Source organism: Passer domesticus, chromosome 3 (genome assembly GCF_036417665.1).
Source record: "Passer domesticus isolate bPasDom1 chromosome 3, bPasDom1.hap1, whole genome shotgun sequence".
Taxonomy (NCBI): domain Eukaryota; kingdom Metazoa; phylum Chordata; class Aves; order Passeriformes; family Passeridae; genus Passer; species Passer domesticus.
The window spans coordinates 3717323-3738201 of record NC_087476.1 but is presented as its reverse complement, the minus strand read 5'-3'; the positions used below and the strand labels follow the sequence as shown (position 1 = coordinate 3738201).

Below are 20879 nucleotides of genomic sequence, written 5' to 3'. Positions count from 1 at the left end.
ATACACTTGTCTCCATAACATCTCACAGACAACAATGATGAAGCTGCAGATATGGAAAATTTATCAATAATGAAGAGGGAAGGAACAGAAAGTGGTTCCTCTGGACCCCTATGGAAAGTTCAGAGTAAAAATGACAGAAGGTGGCACTGCTTTAAAGCATTTAAGTCTTTTCATTCTGGTTAAAGCAAGAATTAAAGTATTTCACTATAATAAACCATCCCCTCAAGTATTAAGATTTTCCAGTTGTTAATTTATTAAAAAGCAACTCTATATCAGGGCTGGAACCAGCAAACTTTGCACATTGTTTCCTCAAATCCAGTTTGACAAGAGAAGCTGAGTGATTTTATGGATAAATCCCATGTGCAGCCTGATGCTTCAGGGTTTGTTTGTTTAGGGTTTTTTTTTTTTTTTGGACAATATTTCCTAATTAACCTGACTCTGCTCTGGATGAGCCAAATTCTGCCAACAGCCATCTGGGACCAAAGTGCAATGATTTAGCCACTGTCATTCTTCATGTGGTTTTCCTACTTTTGCCCTATTTTTGTTTAGAGGCATTTCTGGACTAAAATTTTAAGCTGCAGCTGCAGCTAGGAGGATTGGCAGCCTGGGGATGTTTAAAAGATAAAAGTTTGTTTTCCTAAAGAGCAATATTCCAAGATTTGAGGATCAGAATATCCTTTATGCCTCATCCTCAGAAGGGCAGAACTGCTGGTCCTGCACTGGAAGTCTCTTCATTGAACTTTTTCTCCTTTTTTTGGTAAAAAGAAAAAAAAAACCTTTTTTTTTTTTTCCCTGCTCAGCAAGGAAGAAAAGCAAAGTAAATAAAATCAGACAAAAACAAATCCAACCACCCTCAAAACCCCCTAAACTCCAGATCTCTAGCCCTGCACTAAGCTATCAGAGGGTTGCCCTAAGGACAGAACTGATATGCATATGGACACAAGAAGGATGAGGAGAATCCCTAAAAGAACACACCAGGAGGAGCTGTTTTTCTCCAGAAAATCTGTGTTCTGACTGACTTCAGACTTACAGGAATTTCACTGAGTTATAACAAATCTTGGATCCTTTTCCCACCCACTGTTCACTGACCTGAGCAGAGATATCAATGAGTTTGGGGAGATTCAGTTGGCTTCCTTCTTCTGTCTTCAGGAAATCCAGCAAACACCCTGCAGGAGAGGAGAGACTGCTGTCACTCTTCTGAATAATTTATAAATTTATTTTCCCTGTTTCTCTGAATATATGCAACAAATCTGTCTCCATCCTAAGGGAACTCTGAGGAGCCAGAATGGGTGTCCACTGGAGTGTCTTTCATTAGGAAAGCTCCCAAACAGCGCAAAATTCCCCTCTGTTTTGCACAGATCTGTTGCAAACTGCTGGGCATTCATGGTTTGAACTGTTAGAAACAAGAGGGGCAAAAGAAAGGGCAATTTCACCATGAAGGGATTAAAAACCTGAAACAAACTTCCAGTGAGAGCAGTGGGGAGGCAAAATTTAAATACTCTTCAAATGGAGCATCACCATAGTTTTTTCATCACCCAGAAAGTCTCTTTCTGTATTAGAACCAAACTTTTGGGCCACTTGCTTGCAGATTTGGTACAACCCCTCCTGCCCTCCCTCATTCTGCACGGGAGCACTGGCCAGATCACCAAAGTGGCTCTGCAGAAGCCCAGCATAGAGCCCCAGGAGGGTTTTTACCATTGGCCATGTACTCTGTCACAATGTAGATGGGCTGCTTGGTGACCACGGCGTACAGCCGGACCAGTTTGTTGTGCTGCAGCTTCTTCATCAGGTTTGCCTCTGCCAGGAAGGCGTCAGGATCCATGCTGCCCTCCTTCATGGTCTTCACAGCCACCTTGATGTTGTTTTTGTAGTAGCCTGCAGGGAGATTATGGTGTTTTGAGGAATTTTGGGCTCCCTGCAGGCTCTGTGGGGTTGTGTAAAAAGGAGAGCTCATGGAGCAGAAAACCACAGGAACAGCTTGGATCCCTCATTAAGGAACACGGGGTAAATCCCAGTGCCAGCAGGTGTGAGAGGAGAAGGGACACTCATGTCACAGCTGCCAATCCATGAGGCTGCATCAGGAATGGTCCCTGCAGTGAGCCCATCCTCACACAGCCCTCCCTGACCCATCCTGGGTGAAACCCCTGGGGCCTCCCACCAGATGGGCTCTCAAATCATCCAAATGCAGCCAAAAAGGCAGGACTGAGCAGTCAGCACATGGACTCAGCCTGGTCCTGTCCACAATCTCCATTTCCAAGGCAACCAGGAACCACAAAGAGGGCGGCAAAGGAAACTGAGCTCCCCCCACTTCCTCTCCTGCTGATTTGCAGTAGGCAGGAAGGCACCAGGGATGGAGATTTGGGCTAAAAAGTGGAACAGGGAGGCAGAAAAGGTGGAAAAATGTCACCCAGGTACCCTACTGGGTGTGACTTAGGATCACTGGCATCACTACAGTTGTGCCCAGGATTCCCAGGAAGAATGAGTGCATATCCCAAGAGATGAGTAAATAGTGACTTCAACACCCATTCCCTGTGAAACCCTTGCTCAACCACTGCTCTCTGCAAACACCAGCTGTCCAGTCTTTCCCAGGGATCCTGAAGCTACTTCTAAATATGTGTTTGTCCTTAAGGATTCCCACTCCCAGAATAGTTTTGCTTTAGGGAAATAAAAGGGGTTATCCATCTCCTCTATGTCTTTTTTCTCCTGGAATGGAAGGAATTCCACTTACCCATCCACACTTCCCCAAACTGCCCACTGCCCAGTTTCTTCACGAGCTTCAGGGCCTCCCGAGGGATCTCCCACTCGTCCTGGGCCCAGGGTCTCTGGGGAACCAGGGATGTGCAGGGAGCTGTGAGGCGCTGGCACAGCCCATCCCCTTTCTCTGGAGGAGGACAAAGCACAGGAGAGTTCAGAGGGATGGCAGAGAAAACCTCCTCCTCCATCCACACGTGCCAGGAAAGATCAACCCATGGAAACCTCAACAACCATGCAGGGAAGGGGTGGAGACCCCAGCCCTGGAGGGATTTAAAAGCTGTGTGGATCTGGCACTTGGGGACATGGGTTAGTGGTGGCCTTGGCAGTTCAGGGGGAACAGGTGGATTCAGTGGTCTTAGATGGCTTTTCCAATGTTTATAATTCTATGGTTTTGTGAAAAGTTTCAGCCACAGGGATCAAGGCACTCAGAATGGTCCAAATCAAAGGGAAAAGCTCAAAGGGAGTCACACAGGAGTAAATTATCCTGCCCAGTTTTTCCAAACCCTGCTTCCCATGCATCCCTCCTGCCTATCCTGGCAGCATTCACCTCTTTCCTTTCTCCATGGGGACACTCCCTGACTTTAGGGCTGGGGGCAGAGCTCATCCTTGTAATTCCCTAAGATGGAAACCAGGACATGGCTTCTGCTTGTAGGATCACATTGCCCCTCAAGAGTGGGTGGAACAGCTGTGATGTCTCCCAAACCTGTCCTCCTTCTGTCCCCACTCTCTTCCAGGACACAAATCCATGAGGGAAGGCAGACAACTCACGGCTGTAATGATGGATGAGCTCTGGCAGGCTGGAGAAAGTCATCCTGGGGGAGATGTAGTATCCCCCTCCATCCAGGGAGCGGATCCTGTAGTGTTTGATGATGTCCCCGTGGGCAGAGTTGTTGTCTCTCACGGACAGGGAATAGGCATCTGGAGAAGGAGCAGAAGGAGCTGTGAGGACAAACTGCACCCCAGCCAGGGACCAGCTGCCTCCTCTTTCCATGGCTGCCAACAGCTCCAAACCAGCCCTGGCTGATGCCTTTCCAGGGCAAGTCCCCCAGAATTTACAGCTTCCCTCTCTCCAAGGCAAGGGGACAGGATAAAAGTTCATCAAAGCTTAAATGATCCAGTCCAGGCTTCCTGGAGTAACACCTGCCTGTGCTGTGGCCAACAGCCCCGTGGAAGCACTGTGGGGACCAGCAGTACCACTCCAGGCACAGCAGCCAGATGTTCCCTAGGCCAGGATGGTCTTTCCACAGCTCCATATTCCCATCTGAACTCTGCCAACCTCAGCATCATGAAATCAGAATGGTTTGGGTTGGAAAGGACCTTAAATTTCATCCAGCTCCACCCCCTGCCATGGGCAGGGATGCTTTCCACCATCCCAGGCTGCTCCAAGCCCTGTCCAGCCTGGCCTTGGACACTTCCAGGGATCCAGGAGCAGCCACAGCTTCTCTGGGAAACCTGTGCCAGGGCTTCACCCTCACAGCCAAGAATTTCTTCCTGACATCAAATCTAAACCTGCCCTCTTTCAATTTAAAGACATTTAAAATAATTTTCCTCTAGATTAAACATTATTAAACCTTGGGCCAATGTCAGCTGGGGAGGGACAGAAGGTGGGTTCAGGAGAATTGTCTTGTTCAGCCACAAACTTGTGACTATGGCTAAACCAGATCTAGAGATTCCCATCTGGAATCTTGTCCCTTTTGGGCTTCAAGGGAGCTGCTCAGCCCTCCACCACCCCAACCTGCTATTCCCTCCATGAGAATCTGAACCAAGGCTGGTTTTCAGTGCACAAAAGCATCACTAGATGTTGCTGCAGAGCAGAACTTCCAGCTTGTGTCAGTGTGGTTCAATGCAGTTTAGCAGAGGGGTTTTTTTCCCCTTTGTCTGGATTGTATTTCTGGAGTGATTTGTTACATGCCTGCTGGGCTGTTCTAAGTCTAATATGTCACCTGGGCTGATAAACTGCCCATTTTTCATGGTGTTTTTTTTTTCTAATGAAAAGGCAAGGCTATACATGTTTAAAAATGTGTATCTGTTCATGCAGGATCATAAAAAGAAGCAGGGCCATCCACAGCAACTCTGAAATCCTAAACCTGCATGTGAGGGGAAAGTTTATTAACATAAAATCCTCACTAGCTGATGTTTCTCCATCCCAGCACCAGCAGTTTTTCCTACACTGTGCCTGAAACCCATTTGCATTTATAAAAAGCAGCAAAAAACTCCCCACCTCTGTGGATATTTGCTCTGTTGGAGAGATCATAAATTTTTACAAGCAGAGTTTGGAAGAGTCTAAAATTTTCCCAAGTGCCAGCAATCATTTTGAGAGGACCCCCTTCCTGCAGAAACCAGATCTGGTGGTGTAAAATTCATGGAAAAACCTGGTGGTTTAAATACAGAGCCAGGGACCCTCAATTTGATGTGGTGGTCTCCTCAGCAGAGGAAGCTCTTCTGGTTCTCTTTCCTTCACCATGAATGTCAGGCAGAAGACAAATTAAGAAGCCCTTTTGATTTTATCAGTCCTGCAGCTGAACAACTGAGAAACAGCCCTGAAATATCTTCAATGGGGGAATAAAACCTCAAGGGAAAGGCAAAGAAATGGCTCTGCTGGCTTCTCTGTGGTATCCATGTGGCCCTAATTCCAAAATAATGATAATAAACATCAAGGCCAAAGGCTGGACTTGATAATCTTAAGTGGTGTTTTTCAACGTAAATGATTCTGTGATTCTGTGAAGAAGAATATGACATTGATGACAATACATCTATTATAATTATTATTATTATTACTACTACTATTACTATTATTACTATTATTGCTATTATTACTATTATCTACTATTAACTTCCATTATTGCTGTTGAGGGTGATGATGTTTTAATTTCAAAGAGACTGAAATACTGCCCAGGCCAGGCTGCAGCCCAAGAGAGTTGGGCTCATGTGGCACAAGACCAGGAGGGTGCTTGGCACGCCTGGGACATGTCTTAGGGTTTGTGTGGGATTTTCACAAGGTGAGGACTGCTCAAGGAAAGAGCCAAACGTGGTGTGAAGGCAGCTGCAGCGAGGCCAAATGATCCTGCAGAAGGAAATCCGGGAATTGATGACAAAATACATCTGCAAGGGGGTGTCTGGGGGCTGAGAGGCAGCAGGGAAGAGGAGACCTGCCCTGTTTGCCAGTGGTTGCACCAAAAAACTCTTCTCCCACAGGATCTCCTTTCCAGGCCCCACCAACCCTTTAAACTTTCAAACAGAGACAAGGCCCAATCTCTCAGCTGCCAGAGTTAATTCTTACCCTGTCATTAAGCTAATGACTGCATCTCAGCCCCAGACACAGTTTAATTTGCTGCAGGGAGCGTGGTGGAGCTTCCCTGTCCTTCTCCAAGGCCAGATACTGTTCCCTTGGGAGCTCCTGTGCAGAGGCAAGGCACTGAAGGGAAAGATTCAATTCTTCCTTCATAGAATCACAGAATGGTTGGGGTTGGAAGGGTCCTTAAAGCTCATCTTGTTCCACCTCCTGCCATGGACAGAGACACCTTCCACTAAACCAGGTTGTCCAAGCCCCATCCAACCTGGCCTCTGCTCCCAGTGACAGCAGAAAATTAAAATCATTGACTCCTAAGTCCCTCTGATGATATCCAGGATAAACAAAGGAGTTCTCATTCCTCAGCCTCAAGGGACATTCACCTGTTCTGCATCCTGGCACAGACCTGGGCTGGTAAAGAGTCCAGAGTAGAAAATTTTTTCACCAAAAAGTTGCCCAGCCCTGGCACAGCTGCACAGGGCAGTGATGGAGCCTGCATCTCAGGAAGGGTTTAAAAGCCACAGGGTTGTGTTACCTGGGGACATGTGTTTAGTCCATTTCCTGCTCCTATAACTCTCAGCAGCTCCTTAAATCCTTCCCAATGGGAAGGGCAGGAGCTGAGCTGGATGCAGAGGCTGAGCTCAGTGAAGTCCCTCCTGCTGGGAGCACCGAGGCAGGAATGCTGCTGGGAGCCAGGAGCCCGTGGCTCTGCACAGCTGGGGGAATGTGTTCCTGCAGCTTTTGGAATGATTGTTACTTCAGGGGGACTTTGTTTATTTGCAGCAGCTTCGGCAAGGACAGTGCTCTGCCGATGATTTCATTGCTTCCCACACTGTCCCCATCTTCCCAGGTTGCTGAATGTGCCTTTTGGGGACTCTCTGAAGATTTGCAGAGTTTCTGCATCTCAAACCATGAGGAAAATGAGACTCTGCTCAGGATGGGCTGGGAATAGGTGCTGCTCCTAGTCAGGGTGAAGAACCCTTCCCACTTTGCCTAAGACATCCCAGTATGAGGCAAACCACCTCCCAGTTTAAGTCACTAATGGGATTGAGCTCAGCCCAGTGCTTGTCTCTGATGGACAAATTTTGCTGGTGATGTGCCAAGTGAATGAAAACACACGTCATGGGGACAGAAAAACAGGAAAAAACAGTGGGGCTCCAAGGGCAGGGTTAATTCCATGGCACATCTCTTGGTGGGCCACAGGGTGCTTTACATCAGGGAATTCAGCTTCGTGGGACATTTGGAGATGCCTGGCTTTGTCTTTTCCCTTTCTCTTTAGGGAGGAGGGAGCTGTGGCTGAGATGGATCAAACGTGGTCATTCAGGCAGCCCAAAGCACAGGGTGCTCAGGCAGCAGCTGGGCACACAGGATGATCCAGAGGATGAGGTGTTCAAAGGAATAACACCAATATTTTATGCTAATATCAGAAAAGACATAGGGAAGACACACATCTGAGCATTTGGGACTCACATGGGGCTTCCGTGCAGTGGAACCCACATCTGCGAATGCAGAATATCCCACACCTCATTCTTCTTGACAGCAGAGACAGGGAATTGAGGATCTGGTGATTTCTCCTTGGATTTCAGGACTTCACCACCTCTGCTCAAGCCCTGTGTGACCAAGACCCACCCACACTCCAGACAATTGCAGAAGTTAGGGACGATTGTCCTGAACAAGTGGAGGGAAAGGTCTGATCCCATGCATGTGGCACTTAGAGATGCCACAAACACCAGGATCATGTGTGGACAGAGCTGCAGACACAGCACTCCAGTGTTTGCTTTGTGGTGCTCCCTGGCCTTCCTGGGTGCAATGAACACACCAGCTCCCCAGATATCCCAGCAAACAAAGAGACAGTGGAATGGGATAAACAGAAGAGCAGCACGTGGTTCTAAGTCTAAGCCAAATCACTTGGAGACCTCCCTTGTGAATAGGAGAAAAAAGAGACAAGGAAGGAAGAAGGAGATGCTACAGCAGGCAAGAGCCATTTGTAGGATGGAGGAACCAGACTGTTCCCTCTCTTACTGTTAGGCCTGGGCCTTTGGAAGTATTTGGGAAACAAAATAAAAGGAAATTAATGTTCCATATGGTTTCAGATGGGTGCTCCAACTCTCTACTGCTCAAGTCACAGTTGGACACCATGATCTTAGAAGTTTTCCAACCTAAACAATTCCTTGAGTCTATTGGGAAGACAAAAATCACCTCTTCCCACGTCTTAAGGAAAGACTTCTGCATCCACTTGAAAGGAAAGGAACCTAATGACAGCAAGACTGAAGCACTTTCCTGACCTAATCCATGGATCTGGTTCAGAGCAGAACCACAGGACCATCACGAGCATCATTTCCTCCATGCTGTAAACACACATGATGGCCCAGAGGAAACAAGGAGAAAAAAAAAGGAAGGAAACATGGGAAAACCTAAACTAACTTCCCAACTCTATGAATTAATAGCATGAAACAAAGAAATTGAAATGACTTGGTTTTATCTTATGATTAATAACTATATCCACTGCCCAAGAGGAGTGGGAGCAATTCTCTGGCCTTTCCATCCTCACTGAATAATTTCAAAAATCAGACATGTTCATGGAAGGAAAGTGGATGAAATCCATCTATCCTGCTCCAGTCACTCTCCTTCCAAAAGTTCTGGTTTGTAGGAGTTCCCCTATGAGACTATCAGGATAAACATGTTTTCCCTGGGAAAAGGACTTTTTTCAAAACTGTTCAGGTTTTTGTTGCAAACAGGAGAAATATTCCTTCTAGAGTGTGTAGAAATAGCTTTAAAAAAAAAAAAAGAGAGAGAGAGACATTTCCTTGGGAAGAAAAGGAAAAGAAAACTCCTAAACTGTTTTGGAAAATCTGTGTATTTGTGTTCCTGCGTCTTTGCCATGAACTCCGGTGGAAGAGACAAATCTTACTGCAGCCAGAACTGCACAAATTAGTAGATCATGAGAAAATCTTTGCCCTCCAAACCCTCAGCTCACTCCTAGAGCCCTGCTGAAGGTTTTCCAAGCCTGGGCAACAACGAGGAATTACCTTTGCTCCACGGATCTCACCTTTGGTGGTTTCACTCTCCCGGACAAGGAAAGAGCCAACTTTGTTCCCAGAAGACAACAGCAGCCGTTCAGCATCTTTTCTGCTCAGAGTTCTAAAATACCACCTGGGAGACAAAAAAAGCATAAGCATGACTTGAAAAGGAAAAACTCTTAAAAAAATGGAATTCTTTCCAGTTAGTTCTTTTTTTTTCATTAATCATTACACTGCGAAACTGAGGGTTGTTTTTATCAGCAAGTAGTTTTTCATCTCCTGGAAAGTGGCAGTAATAGACTGTTTTGGGTAGATTAACACCAGATTTGGGTCACTTTGGGCTTGTTTCACAGCCTGGAAATTCAGACAGTGTGGGGAGTAGATGGGATGTGCAATATCCCATGCAAAAATTCAGGCTTTGGATACAAAGAGCTTTTATGTCTCAGCCATATTTCTGTGCCCTACTAAATATTTGCTCAACTCAGTGAGGGTTGAGTCCCTCCAAGAAGAGATTGCAGGCAGGACTGATCATTTAGAGCTGAATGCCATAGAGGAGGATAACTCATGGAAAAAAATTCTCCCTCTGCTTGTATTACAGGCAAAATAAACTCTTTTGACTGCAGTCTTTCATTTGATATTCTTTGCAGGGAGGCTGCATCTGGGCTCGTGTAAAAAACAGCACAGTGGGTCTGGGCACTGGCACTCAGTTTTATGTCTTGTTCAGTTGTTGATGTGGTCCCTGGCAGATCCAAGATATGGATCAGTGCACCCCATCCAGAGATTCCCAGTTTACATATGGATACTCTCTTGGAAGGTGAAGAGGTTTAAAGGTGTTTGTGTGGGTGGACTGGCCCAGTGGGACCAGAGGATGGTCCCTGGCACTGCCTCCATAACCTTTCTGTTGTTCCCCTCAAATCCTTGTTTTCCATAATGGGTGCAAACAATGGAACAAGATCCTTTGCCCACTTTCCCCAAAACAACCTCATCCTCCCTTTCCACAACACTATGATGCTTAAAAACTTGTCCTGAGCTTTTGGGCAGCATTATTTGGGATGAGGAAAAACCTCCTGCCAACCAGCCTGGCAGTGACATCTTCCTGCCATCAATAAAGCTCCTCCTGGAGCTTCTGGAGTTGAGATCCAGGGCACAGCATCTGTGTTGGCCTCCCAAATGCTTTCCCACTTACTTTTCCTCTTCCAAACTGTCCACTTGTGCCACGAAGTTGCTGGGGATGTATCCTTTCCTCCCAGTGCTGAGGGACTTTGCCAGCCACCAATCCCCCTCTCTGCAAAGGGAGCAGAGGAGAAGGTGTGAGTGCCCAGAGGAGGTTTTGTGACAAGCTGAGGCTGTGGGGATGTGGATTGTGGGGTTTGAGCACTGCAGAGGGACTAAGACTCCGTAATCCACTTTGCAGTTCCCTCTGGGTTCCCAAGGACCAAAACCAGGCTGGTGGCTGTTGGTGTTTTAGGGACTTGTGGAGGTGACAATCTCTTTCCATGAATGTGGAGCAACCACAGACCCAAACCTCTGCTACACACCTTGAGTGAGAGGAGGGGCGTCAGGGTCATGGGGTTTATTTTGTCTCTTGAACAGGGCATTGGGGTCCTTTCTGCTCCTTCCTTTGTGTTCCAGGCACCCCACCTTGCTGTCCCACTGCTGACTGAATCACCAGCCACGACCCAAAGCCATCCCCATGCAGGGGGTTCTCCATCCCCTTGTCCCACAGGTCCCAGTCCGTGGCATCTGGGTGAGAAACGTCACCTCTGGAGGCCACCTCAGACCTCCAGCAGTCAAGGACGGAGCAGCCCTCCAAGGTCTGGGGCCCCCAAGCTCACCTCTGCCCCATTATGGACTGGGCCTCTCCTGTGGTGAGTTTGAGAAGTTGAAATGAAACCTCACAAATGTCTGGCTCAGTTCTGTCCTTTCCTCTGACTACACCCAACCCACATCCTTTGCAGAAGCAGAATCAGCACAAACACAGGACAGGAGCTGTTTTTTTCTTCTTGTTGCCCTTTTTTTGTTGTTGTTGTTATTTATGTTAGGTCTGCACTCACAGGCACTGACAGCACAGAGGGTCCCAGTACCACCCAGGCAAGGACAGTCCCCAGCCCCAGAGTATCTGTGACCCACAGAAATGTCACCCCCAGAGAGAAGAGGGTACCCACAGGCAGGCTCTGGAGCAAAGCCAAGGCACAGGCTGAGCTCTGGTCAGCTGCAAAGTGCTGGCTGACCCCAAGGTCCCCCCTTTCCCAGCCTCTCCATGCTCATCTTTGAACTTCCTCCTGGGTCACTTACTTGGAGAGGACCTGGAGTTTCTCCCCTTTGACCAGCTCCAGGTCACGGTCACTTGAGGCAGGAAAATCGTACAGTGCAACCACAAACAAGTGATCTGAAAGAAGAATTAACTCCTTTGCATCCAGACTGTTCCTTGATGCACACTTGGGTGTATGGTGGGGCATTTCAGCCCCTAAACACAGGGCTCTGTCATCCTCCCACCCCCAAATCCAACCTTTCCACCAACCCAGCTTTCCTGCTCACCACAGCCTCTGCTCAGGGATTAACACTGATTCAACAAAGCATTTCCTGTGTATGCATTTTTAAAACACTTCAGAACAACTCCCCCCATCCACAAAACCCAGAGTGTCAATAAGAAAAAGGGGTTTGTGTGGAATTAGAAGGATCATAAATAACCTGTCAGAGTTCAGCCTGAGTTTTACACAGTGATAAATGAAAACTGCTACATTTCTCATGGTGGCTGTGGAATTTGACTCAAAATTATGTGGAGCTTTTGATTGAAAAAAGTATTAAGTCATTGCAGTTTCTGTTATTTGAGGCTGCTTCTAGGATTTAGCTCTCCCTGGGCTCCTGGTCTGTGGCCTGTGCTCTGGCCTCATCTGGTATCTTTTCATCCCTACTTCTTGAACACTTTTCCTTGCAGATCATAGAATGAATCACAGAATGGTTTGGATGGGAAGGGATCTTAAAGCTCATCCAGTTCCATCCTCTGCCATGGGCAGGGACTCTTTCCACTACCCCAGGTTTCTCCAAGCCCCGTGCAACCTGGGCTGAGACACTTCCAGGGATCCAGGGGCAGCCAGAGCTTCTCTGGGCACCCTGTGCCAGGGTCTCCCCAGCCTCACAGGGAACAATTCCTTCCTCACATCTAACCCAAACCTGAACTGTGCCAGTCTAAAACTGCTGCCCCTTGTCCTGTCACTTTCTGCCCATATAAAAAGTCCCTCTTTCTCCTTTTTATGTTCCTGCCCACGTGCCACCATGCTCTGGCACAGCCCAGGGCTGATCCCTGGGGGCTGGAGCTGAATCTCTTGGTTTGCAAACCCCGGAGGTGCCGGGGCTGCTCTCGGGGAAGTGCTGCAACCTTTGCCCTGTGCTCTGCACGCTCAGAGCTGCTGAAGCAGAAAAGAGCAGCTATTTTGGGGCAAATAAAAATGTGTAAAAAGAATCAGTACATGCGCAGGATCACAAAAAATCGAACCAGAACACCGTGGTGAAGAAGAACAAGAAAGGAGAAGGAGGAAAAGAAGGAGAAGGAGAAGGAGAAGGAGAAGGAGAAAGAGAAAGAGAAAAACAGAATAAAAATAAAAATTAAAGAAAAATTTAAAGAAAAAGAAAAATTAAAAAAAATTAAAGAAAAAATTAAAAGAAAAAGAAAAAAGGCAAAGAAAAAGAAAACTTAGAGAAAAATTAAAGAAAAATTTAAATAAAAAGAAAAAAGAAAAAGAAAAGAAAAAAGAAAAAAGAAAAAGAAAAATTAAAAGAAAAAGAAAAAGAAAAAGCAAAATTAAAGAAAAAGAAAAAGAAAAAGAAAAAGAAAAAGAAAAAGAAAAAGAAAAAGAAAAAGAAAAAGAAAAAGAAAAAGAAAAAGAAAAAGAAAAAGAAAAAGAAAAAGAAAAAGAAAAAGAAAAAGAAAAAGAAAAAGAAAAAGAAAAGAAAAAGAAAAAGAATGGGAGCTGTGCTGCAGGAAGGCTTCAGCTTGTGCTCAGCCTAATTAATGCACTGAGACCAATGGACAGCCTATTATTAGCATTTTTCAAAACAGCCTGTCAAGCCACTGTCTTTGGGTGACCTTTTCAAATAATGCCACCAGCAAGAGAGCCAGACTGGCCCTTTGTCACAGCAAGATAACCGTGTCTCTGGGGCGACTTGGGGTTTGTGTCTGTGCAAGGCTGGCTGCTGCTCCGATGGCAATTTGTTAGGGAGGAGAAAGGGTCGGCGTGGGAGGAAAGGCAGCTTTGGAAAGCAGAGCCCTGAGCAGCTCCCTTCAGGCTTTTGAGAAGGAAATCGGAGATCCATGAGAGGTTCCAGCAGAGCCTCTCTCCCAGGATGGGAAAAGGATGATCAAGTCACAAGGGAGAATGCTTTGAAGTCTGAAAATAGCTGGCACGGTTGGGGGCTTCCCCTTGAGGCAGCTCGAATTAGCAATGCACCCAAACTCTGTCTGCCTCCTCCAGAAAGTTGTTATCACGCATCTGCTCAGACATGAAAGGGTTTGGGGCATGTGCCTCCTGCGAGGTGTCCACAACCAGCCTGCCATCACAACACACACCCTCCTGGTACTCTTGAAAGGGAAATAATGCAGTGATCACACTCATGCTCCGAAAAATAGCAGCAAGTGTGTAAATATCTTCAAGCCCAGAAGTGTGTAAATATCTTCAAGCCACAACCAGAGTGGCTGTGTACTCCAGAAAATGAAAATGGAGTTTTGATCTTGAAGCGACTGGCAGAAGTGAAAATAAATGAAATTAAAAAGAGAGAATACAGCAAGGACAAAAAGGGTTTGTATGCTGAAAATATACTTTATCATCTCTTATCCCAAAACAGGCGCTGAGAACGCTGCACACTGAAATGAGCCAGGAGAAAAGCTCTCTGTGCCTGAGCTAGCAGGAGTTGCCATCTCATGATGAAAGGGGCTCTTCCTGTCCCTGGGTCCATCACCCTATGAGAAGCACATGGATTACACTGCCTTGGATCAGTTTGATCCACTCAGGTCACGAGAGGCTCGTCGGGGCTGTGAGGAGCTCTCAGATAAAGCTGCCAGCCCTGGGACTTTGATTGGGAGCCAAACACATCCTGGCTCAGAGCTGCTGTCAGCAAAGTCTGATACCAGCAGGGTCTGCAGAGGCTGAGTGCCAGTTTGGTGCCTCAGTAGGAATGATTCAACCAGTCCTCCCACTGCTGGCTCGTCCTGAATGGAAGGTCTTTGCAACCACCTCACGGCCACAAAGCAGGGCTGAGGCTGTGCCAGGGTGTCCTAGAGGATCATCCATTGGTTTAGAGCCATTTTAGGATGGTCATGGTGTAAGTGACAACTTGCAGGACACGTTGGCCAGCTCGGTGCACTGAGCTATAGATTACTGCTGCTGGAAATGGGGTCAGCTTTCTGTTCCAGCCTGGCATAGGCTGGTTGGAATCACTGAATCTTAAACTTGGAAAAGATCTCTTAAGTCATCAATTCCAACCATTAACCCAGCACTGCCAAGGCAACCCCTCAACCATGTCCCCAAGTGCCACATTCCCGTGGCTTTTAAATGGTGATTCCATTGCCTGGGCAACCTGATCTGAAGATTGCTAACACTTTTTGTGAATTTTTTCCTAATATCTAATTTAACCCTCCCTGGTGCAACTGAAAGCCATCTCCTCTCATCCTTTCACTTTTTACCAGGGAGAAGAGCCCAACCCCTGCCTGGCTACAATTTGTTTTCAGGGAGTTGTGCAGAGCCACAAGGTCCCCCCTGAGCCTCCTTCTCTCCAGGCTGAGCCCCCCCAGCTCCCTCAGCTTGTTCTCCTCAGACATGCTCCACATCAAAGCAAACATCTTTGATCAGAAGTTTTTTAATTTCTCACTGAAAACTCGGCCTTTTCAGTAGAAACAACCCTCCTTCTCCCACTTCAGCTCAAATTCATGTTTCTGACACCATTCCTTTCAAACTCAAAACCACATTCAAGTAACAACAACAAAAACAACCGAGAATTTCAGCATTGCCTTTGACACACCACAGAAGACCTCAAGTTCCAGAGCATGATAATCTTTCACACCTTGAAACTCAATCTTGTTCATATTTTGGTCAGCAAGAAGCAAGTGAAGAGGTGGAAAAGTCGTGGTTCCTCACCAGAAGAAATGACCTTGCAGAGACTTCAACTCCTCGTGCTGTTGCAGGTTATTAAAATGCCTGAGGTCAAGCACCCAAACCCCCCAGTTTTTTCCATCAGTGGGATTTAAATCCAGCTGTGAGCAGCTGGCAGGGCAAGGGCAGGTGTTATTCTACCTATTTTCTATGCCTTATCCATCCAATGCAAGCAAACAGAAGCTCTCCCATGGGACTCTTGGATTTGGGGCCCACCATGGGCCAGGACTTTGCAGTGCTGGGGGCTTTGCAGGCTCAGAATTAAAATTTTGACTCCACAGAGACTTAAAACCAGCCTTAAGAACTTTGTGGTTGCCCTGGGAATGGTGTTAAAATGAATGGGAGACTGACACCACGGGAGAATCACCTGAAGTGAATAAAGGATTGGTGATGCCACGTGCACCACATTGCATGAAGAGTTCTGCACCCCTTGCCTGCCTTTGTGTTACTTCCATGAGGATAAATAATGTCAGGAGGAGTTAGGCTTTTGGTAAAAATACACAAATTAATGATTTCTGAGACAGAGGTGTGAAAGCTGGAAAGTGTGAGACAATTTCAACAACTCCAGATCAGAAAAAAAAACAACCCAAAGAAAAGCGATTCAAAACACAAAGAGAGCAAAACCAAAAACCCCACAGAAATTAAAAAAAAAAGGAAAAGAAAGGGTTGATTTTACATTATATACCACACTTCCATAGCCAATATTTTTTCCTGATTGAATTTAAAGTGCTCCCACAGGATTTAATTCATCATCTCTCTGAATTTATTTATTTTTTACATGATGTGATTGCCTGGACTTTGTGCTTTCTCTTTCAATTTACTTGAATTGCTGTCTCTTAGGAGAAGATTTCTGGTATCTCAAATATCTTGCTTGGTTCTTATCAGCCTGTTTTGCCACACAGGGCACAGTCAGATGTGCCATCATTTCAGGAAACTCAGACACTGGCAGAGAAAAATAGGAAGTTTTCCAGACTGGCCGTGTGAATATTCCTCCAGAACTGGAACTGAATCTAATGAACAAAATTAGTTTTGAGAGCTGAAAATGGCTAATATTGTACTCAATCCATTTTTTAACAACTTTCAACTTCTGCCTTTGGGCATGAAGGAGAAGTAAAATCCGCCTCCTTGATCACAATTTCTGCTGTGACTCTGACCAGAGTGGAAAAAACCCTGTGATAAAAATCCTGTGATAAAAACCCTGTGATAAGAACTCTTTGATAAAAATTCTGTGACAAACTGTCAGTCCCTGCTCAGCTGGGGAGCTGGGAGAGCACGGCCACTTGGAAATGTGCCATGAAAACAAGTCTGCAAAAGAAAACACAGTTTCTGGAAAAATGGCCTTTCCATGAAAACACACCCCAGATCACAGGGTTGAAGATATTCACCTCCCACAAATCTGATCTCCGTAACAAAAGCCAAATTTGAAGAATATTTTGATGTGGCAAGAGTTCCTGTGCTTGGCCTGTGATAGGGACCCTCCATCACCATCCATAAGACCTAAGAAGACCTAACACTGCCATTCCAACCCATCCCATTTATTCACCACCCCCCTTTCTCTTTCCTCACACCATCTCCCCTAATCCTACCCTTTCATCCACGTGTAGAACTTTCATGTTTTGCTAACTGCCCTCTTCCAAGCTTCCTCTATTTTCCTCCCCTCTTCCAATTATCTCTCTTTCTGTCCTTAATCTGCAGAACTTCAACAAAAATACACGAGCTGCTGCTGGAGGCTGGGCAGAGGGAGCTGAGGGCTCCCTGCTAAAAGGCAATAATCTCCAAACACCATCTGTGACCCACAGATAATTGCAGAGGTGGATGAAGCCAACAGCCCGTCTCCAGGCAGGGGCTCTGTGTATCCTTATTTTATGCTCTTCCCTTTCTTCTCCTTCCCTTTGTAGCCTCTCTGTGCTCTCTGATGCCTGCTATTTCCTCTGAAATTTTCAGCTGGCTGGATAAAGCATCCATGACTTGTCACACTGCAGACAGGGCAGAGAAATCTCACACAGCTCCAGGCTCAGATCTCCCTTTGCTCCACCAATCATGGAATCACAGGGTTGGAAGCGACCCTAAAGATCTCCTCCTTCCAAAGGAGAGGGAGTGCTTTTCCCTCTGGGTTTCTTTGATGAGCAGGGGAAAATTGGCAGCTGCAAGGACTTGGTGATGTAAACTGAGTTTTCTGAACCACTCTGATAAACTCCCTGCCTGGCACGGCTGCAAATACAGAAACCACACGCCTGTGATGTGATGGCTCGTCCTCAATCTCTGACATTTGGGGACCACCACCCTGCAAAACCCCACGGGGAGGCAAAGAAAACAGAACCTTACCTTGTGCAGAGGCTTGGTTTAGATGAGGGCTGTTGATAACTTGTCTCCCCTGTGATAGAAATAGAGAGGAAAAAGGAGATATTTATCACTTTGCTGTGTTTCAGGAAGAACTGATTTCAGCTTCACAGACGAGTGGGAGTCTGGTCCAGAGACCACTGCAGTCAGGCAGCAGCCCCTGTGGCTGGCTCCACAGCTGTGATGGCTTTAGCACATTTTGCCATGAGGTGTTCATTGCTGTCTTCACAGAAAGCTGGAATAAGCCTTGGCTTCCCTCTGAGTTAAAGCAGAAATCTGCTTCCCCCTCATTTGGAGCCTGCTCTATCCAGCCCCTGTCCGCTGATGCCAGATTTCGGATCAGTGAGGGGTGAGAGATGAATGGTCCAACTGAGAAATGGCAATTGCAGAGTTGTTTGAAGCAGAAAACCAGAGATATTGTCTGCCATAATTGTCCCAAGGATCATGAGTATATGATATCCTTTGCTCAAGATTACATTAAAAAAACAGAGGCAGTGACACTAACAGCTAATTAATCAGGGAACTGTAGAAATCACAGAATAGTCGATGGTCCTTGTGGATATCCACTCAGAATAATCTATGATTCAATGATTCCATGATTCCTGAGATGGAAGGGGCCCACAAGGATCATTGATCCAGCTCTGGGCCCTGCACAGAGACCCCAAAAATCCCACCCTGTGCCTCAGAGCATTGTCCAAATGCTCCTGGAGCTCTGGCAGCCTTGGGAGTTTCCTGGGGAGCCTGCTCAGTGCCAACACCCTCTGGGGGAAGAACCTTTTCCCAATATCCAGACTAAATCTCCTCTGGCACAGCTCCAGCTGTTCCCTTGGGTCCTGTCTCTGGTCACAGAGAGCAGAGATTGCAGCTGCCCCTCCACTGTCCCTCAGGAGGAAATTGCAGACTGTGAAATTAAATAGCAACAAGTTACTGCAACTCATCTGGGCACAATTTTAAAATGTTTGCTTTGTTCCTGGTTTGGTTTGGCCCTGCTGCTGGAACTGGCAAATTGTCTATAGATCCTTGCAAATGAGCTGGGATGGAACCACCTTGTTTTGGGGGATAACAGTTTGAAACTGGCCTTCACCCACCTTACAGTGCCTGTGGTGGGTGTCTGACCACACTGGGTATTTTTATACACGTGCAAAAGTGGTGAAATACAGACACAGAACTAAAAACACCTTGTGTTTTCTGCCTGCACCACCCTTTCACCCCAGCTTAGCAGCAGTGTGGGGTGGGAGAGCTGCTCATCTGCTGCCATTTCTCATTTAAGTGGAAGAAATTTGGATTTCCCCTGACATGTGAGAGCTGAGTGCCTGTGGCAAAAAATAACGAATGGCAGAAGGTGGTCAGTGATACTGTATTTATCCTGATAGTGGCTCCTCTCCAGTGAGCTGGAGAGAATGAAATTTAGGAAAATAACATCTTCTTGGTCAATCTGACAACTGCTGTCATGAAAACTGGACTGAATAGCCGTGGGAGAACTCAGGAATGAAAGTAAAGGAGTGAAAAACATCTCCAGCTGTCATAAAAAGGAATGATTTGCAATTCCTCCCCTCTCCCAGGGCTCGAGATGGTCTTCACATGAGAGTTGCACCTCGAGTTTCTCTTGTGCTGGCTGCTGGCTGTATTGCTGGCAGGGGCAAGGAAACACAAAACAACTTCATGTCCTTTGGGCAGCAACAGAGGCGAAGTGACTTACAAAGCTTAAACGAGTTTGTCATTTGAGGTCTCCTAAATCCTTCCCTAGTTCCTTCCTGCTCTAGGTCCATGCCAGTAGAGGCTGAGGGAATGCAAAGGGAGCAGCAGATGCCCAGCATTTCTGGTTCTCAGCTCACCCCAACACAGACTGGCTGCTGACCCTCTTCACTGAGCCCGCTGAGGACTCACAGTGGTGAAGTTTCCATTGTGGTTTGCAGCTTTGAATCTTAGCCTGAATCTGACCCATCTTGCAAGTCAGCAACATCAGCCTGGGTTTCAAAGTGCTGATGAGAAGATATTTCAATACACAGTATTTTAGGGGTTTAAAATATACAGAGGTTCCTCAGATCCCTTCCCACCCCTGTCCAACAGGGATCAGCTGAGAGGACCAAGTTTCCCAGAGAAGCTGTGGCTGCCCCATCCTTGGAAGTGTCCAAATCCAGGTTGGACAGGGCTTGGAGCAACCTGGGATAGTGGAAGGTGTCCCTGCCCATAGCAGGGGGTGGAACTGGATGGGCTTTCAGGTTCTTTCCAACCCAAATAATTCTGTGATTCTAAATATTACCTACATCACCCCAGATACCAACTGAGCTGTGGGGGGATCCCAAAAGGACACAAAACTGCAGGCTTACCTTGGGTGGGGCAGGAGGAGGTTTGCCCTTGGTTTTTGTGTTGCCTCCAGAAGTGTGTTTCTCACTGGGCATCAGCTGATTTTTGCTGCCAAACAACCCCATCCTGGAAGGAAGAGCAGAAATTGGTTTTAATGAGACTGCTTTTGGGGAAAGGTGCAGGTGCCGAGGGAAAAAGTCTGCATTCATGAAGAAGAAGCTGGAGAAAATCAGAATGCAGGACGATGGCACAGTGAAGAGAGGAGTTGAAAACCATCCTGTCTGCAGTCCTCTGCTAATTTGGACCTTGTGAACCCCATGGTTTCTGTTCCCACACGACTCTAGTGTTTCACACTTTGCAAATGAGGTTCAGATAGACACTACAAGTCACCAGAAACACAAAAAAAAGAGGCTCAAATGACTGCTTTGGATATGTCCCCTCTCCAGCTCCGAGATCCCCATCTGATATCGCACTTGCTCCAGATCTGGGTGATGCTGGAAGGATGAAGATGGGTTTATAAACAGCCCTGTGCTGAACCGGTCAGCTGCACCAGGGCTTCAGGAGGGTCACACAGTCCCTGGCCCAAGAACGAGTCACCTCAGGCAGCTCAGGGCTTTCTGCAGCTCCTGTCCCTCCCACGCAGCAGGGCCAGCGCGGATGTGGCCGCGGTGTGCACGGAACCAGTCCCGCTGTTCCTCACATTTCAGCAGCTCAGGCTCACACTTGGTTCGCCCAGGAAGCCACAGGACCTCCCTGGCCCCTTGGAATACTGTGAGAAGTTTAAGGAATGCGGCACAGCCTGCACCCATCCTGCCTGTAAAGTGTGGGCTGAGGGCTTGTCTCATCCAGCTGCAGTACTCTGGTACTTTTTGATGTGCTCTGGGGCCTCACAAGGTGTGGCTCTCCCAGAAATCATGGATTAGGTTTCCCTCTACCCTATGGATGTCTCAGACCTGCTGGACACCCCAAGGATCACTAGACACAAATGAATCAAACCTTTTCCATGGATCATCATCTGGTCTG

General features: G+C 46.9%; 1 protein-coding gene across 4 annotated transcripts in view; it reads right to left on the bottom strand.

Moving 5' to 3' along the window:
- The window catches only part of BLK (BLK proto-oncogene, Src family tyrosine kinase), a 44312-nt gene that overhangs the window by 5931 nt on the left and 17502 nt on the right, over nucleotides 1–20879 (bottom strand). For all 4 annotated transcript variants that reach the window (XM_064411584.1, XM_064411582.1, XM_064411583.1 and 1 more), the window contains exons 2-10: nucleotides 19880–19982; nucleotides 17535–17583; nucleotides 11359–11452; nucleotides 10250–10348; nucleotides 9093–9196; nucleotides 3523–3672; nucleotides 2729–2881; nucleotides 1696–1875; nucleotides 1090–1166 (exon numbers count right to left, since the gene is read on the bottom strand). In XM_064411584.1, the coding sequence (XP_064267654.1) occupies nucleotides 1090–1166; nucleotides 1696–1875; nucleotides 2729–2881; nucleotides 3523–3672; nucleotides 9093–9196; nucleotides 10250–10348; nucleotides 11359–11452; nucleotides 17535–17583; nucleotides 19880–19981 (1008 nt within the window). In that variant the 5' untranslated portion in view covers nucleotide 19982. The remainder of the gene's footprint in view (nucleotides 1–1089; nucleotides 1167–1695; nucleotides 1876–2728; nucleotides 2882–3522; nucleotides 3673–9092; nucleotides 9197–10249; nucleotides 10349–11358; nucleotides 11453–17534; nucleotides 17584–19879; nucleotides 19983–20879) is intronic.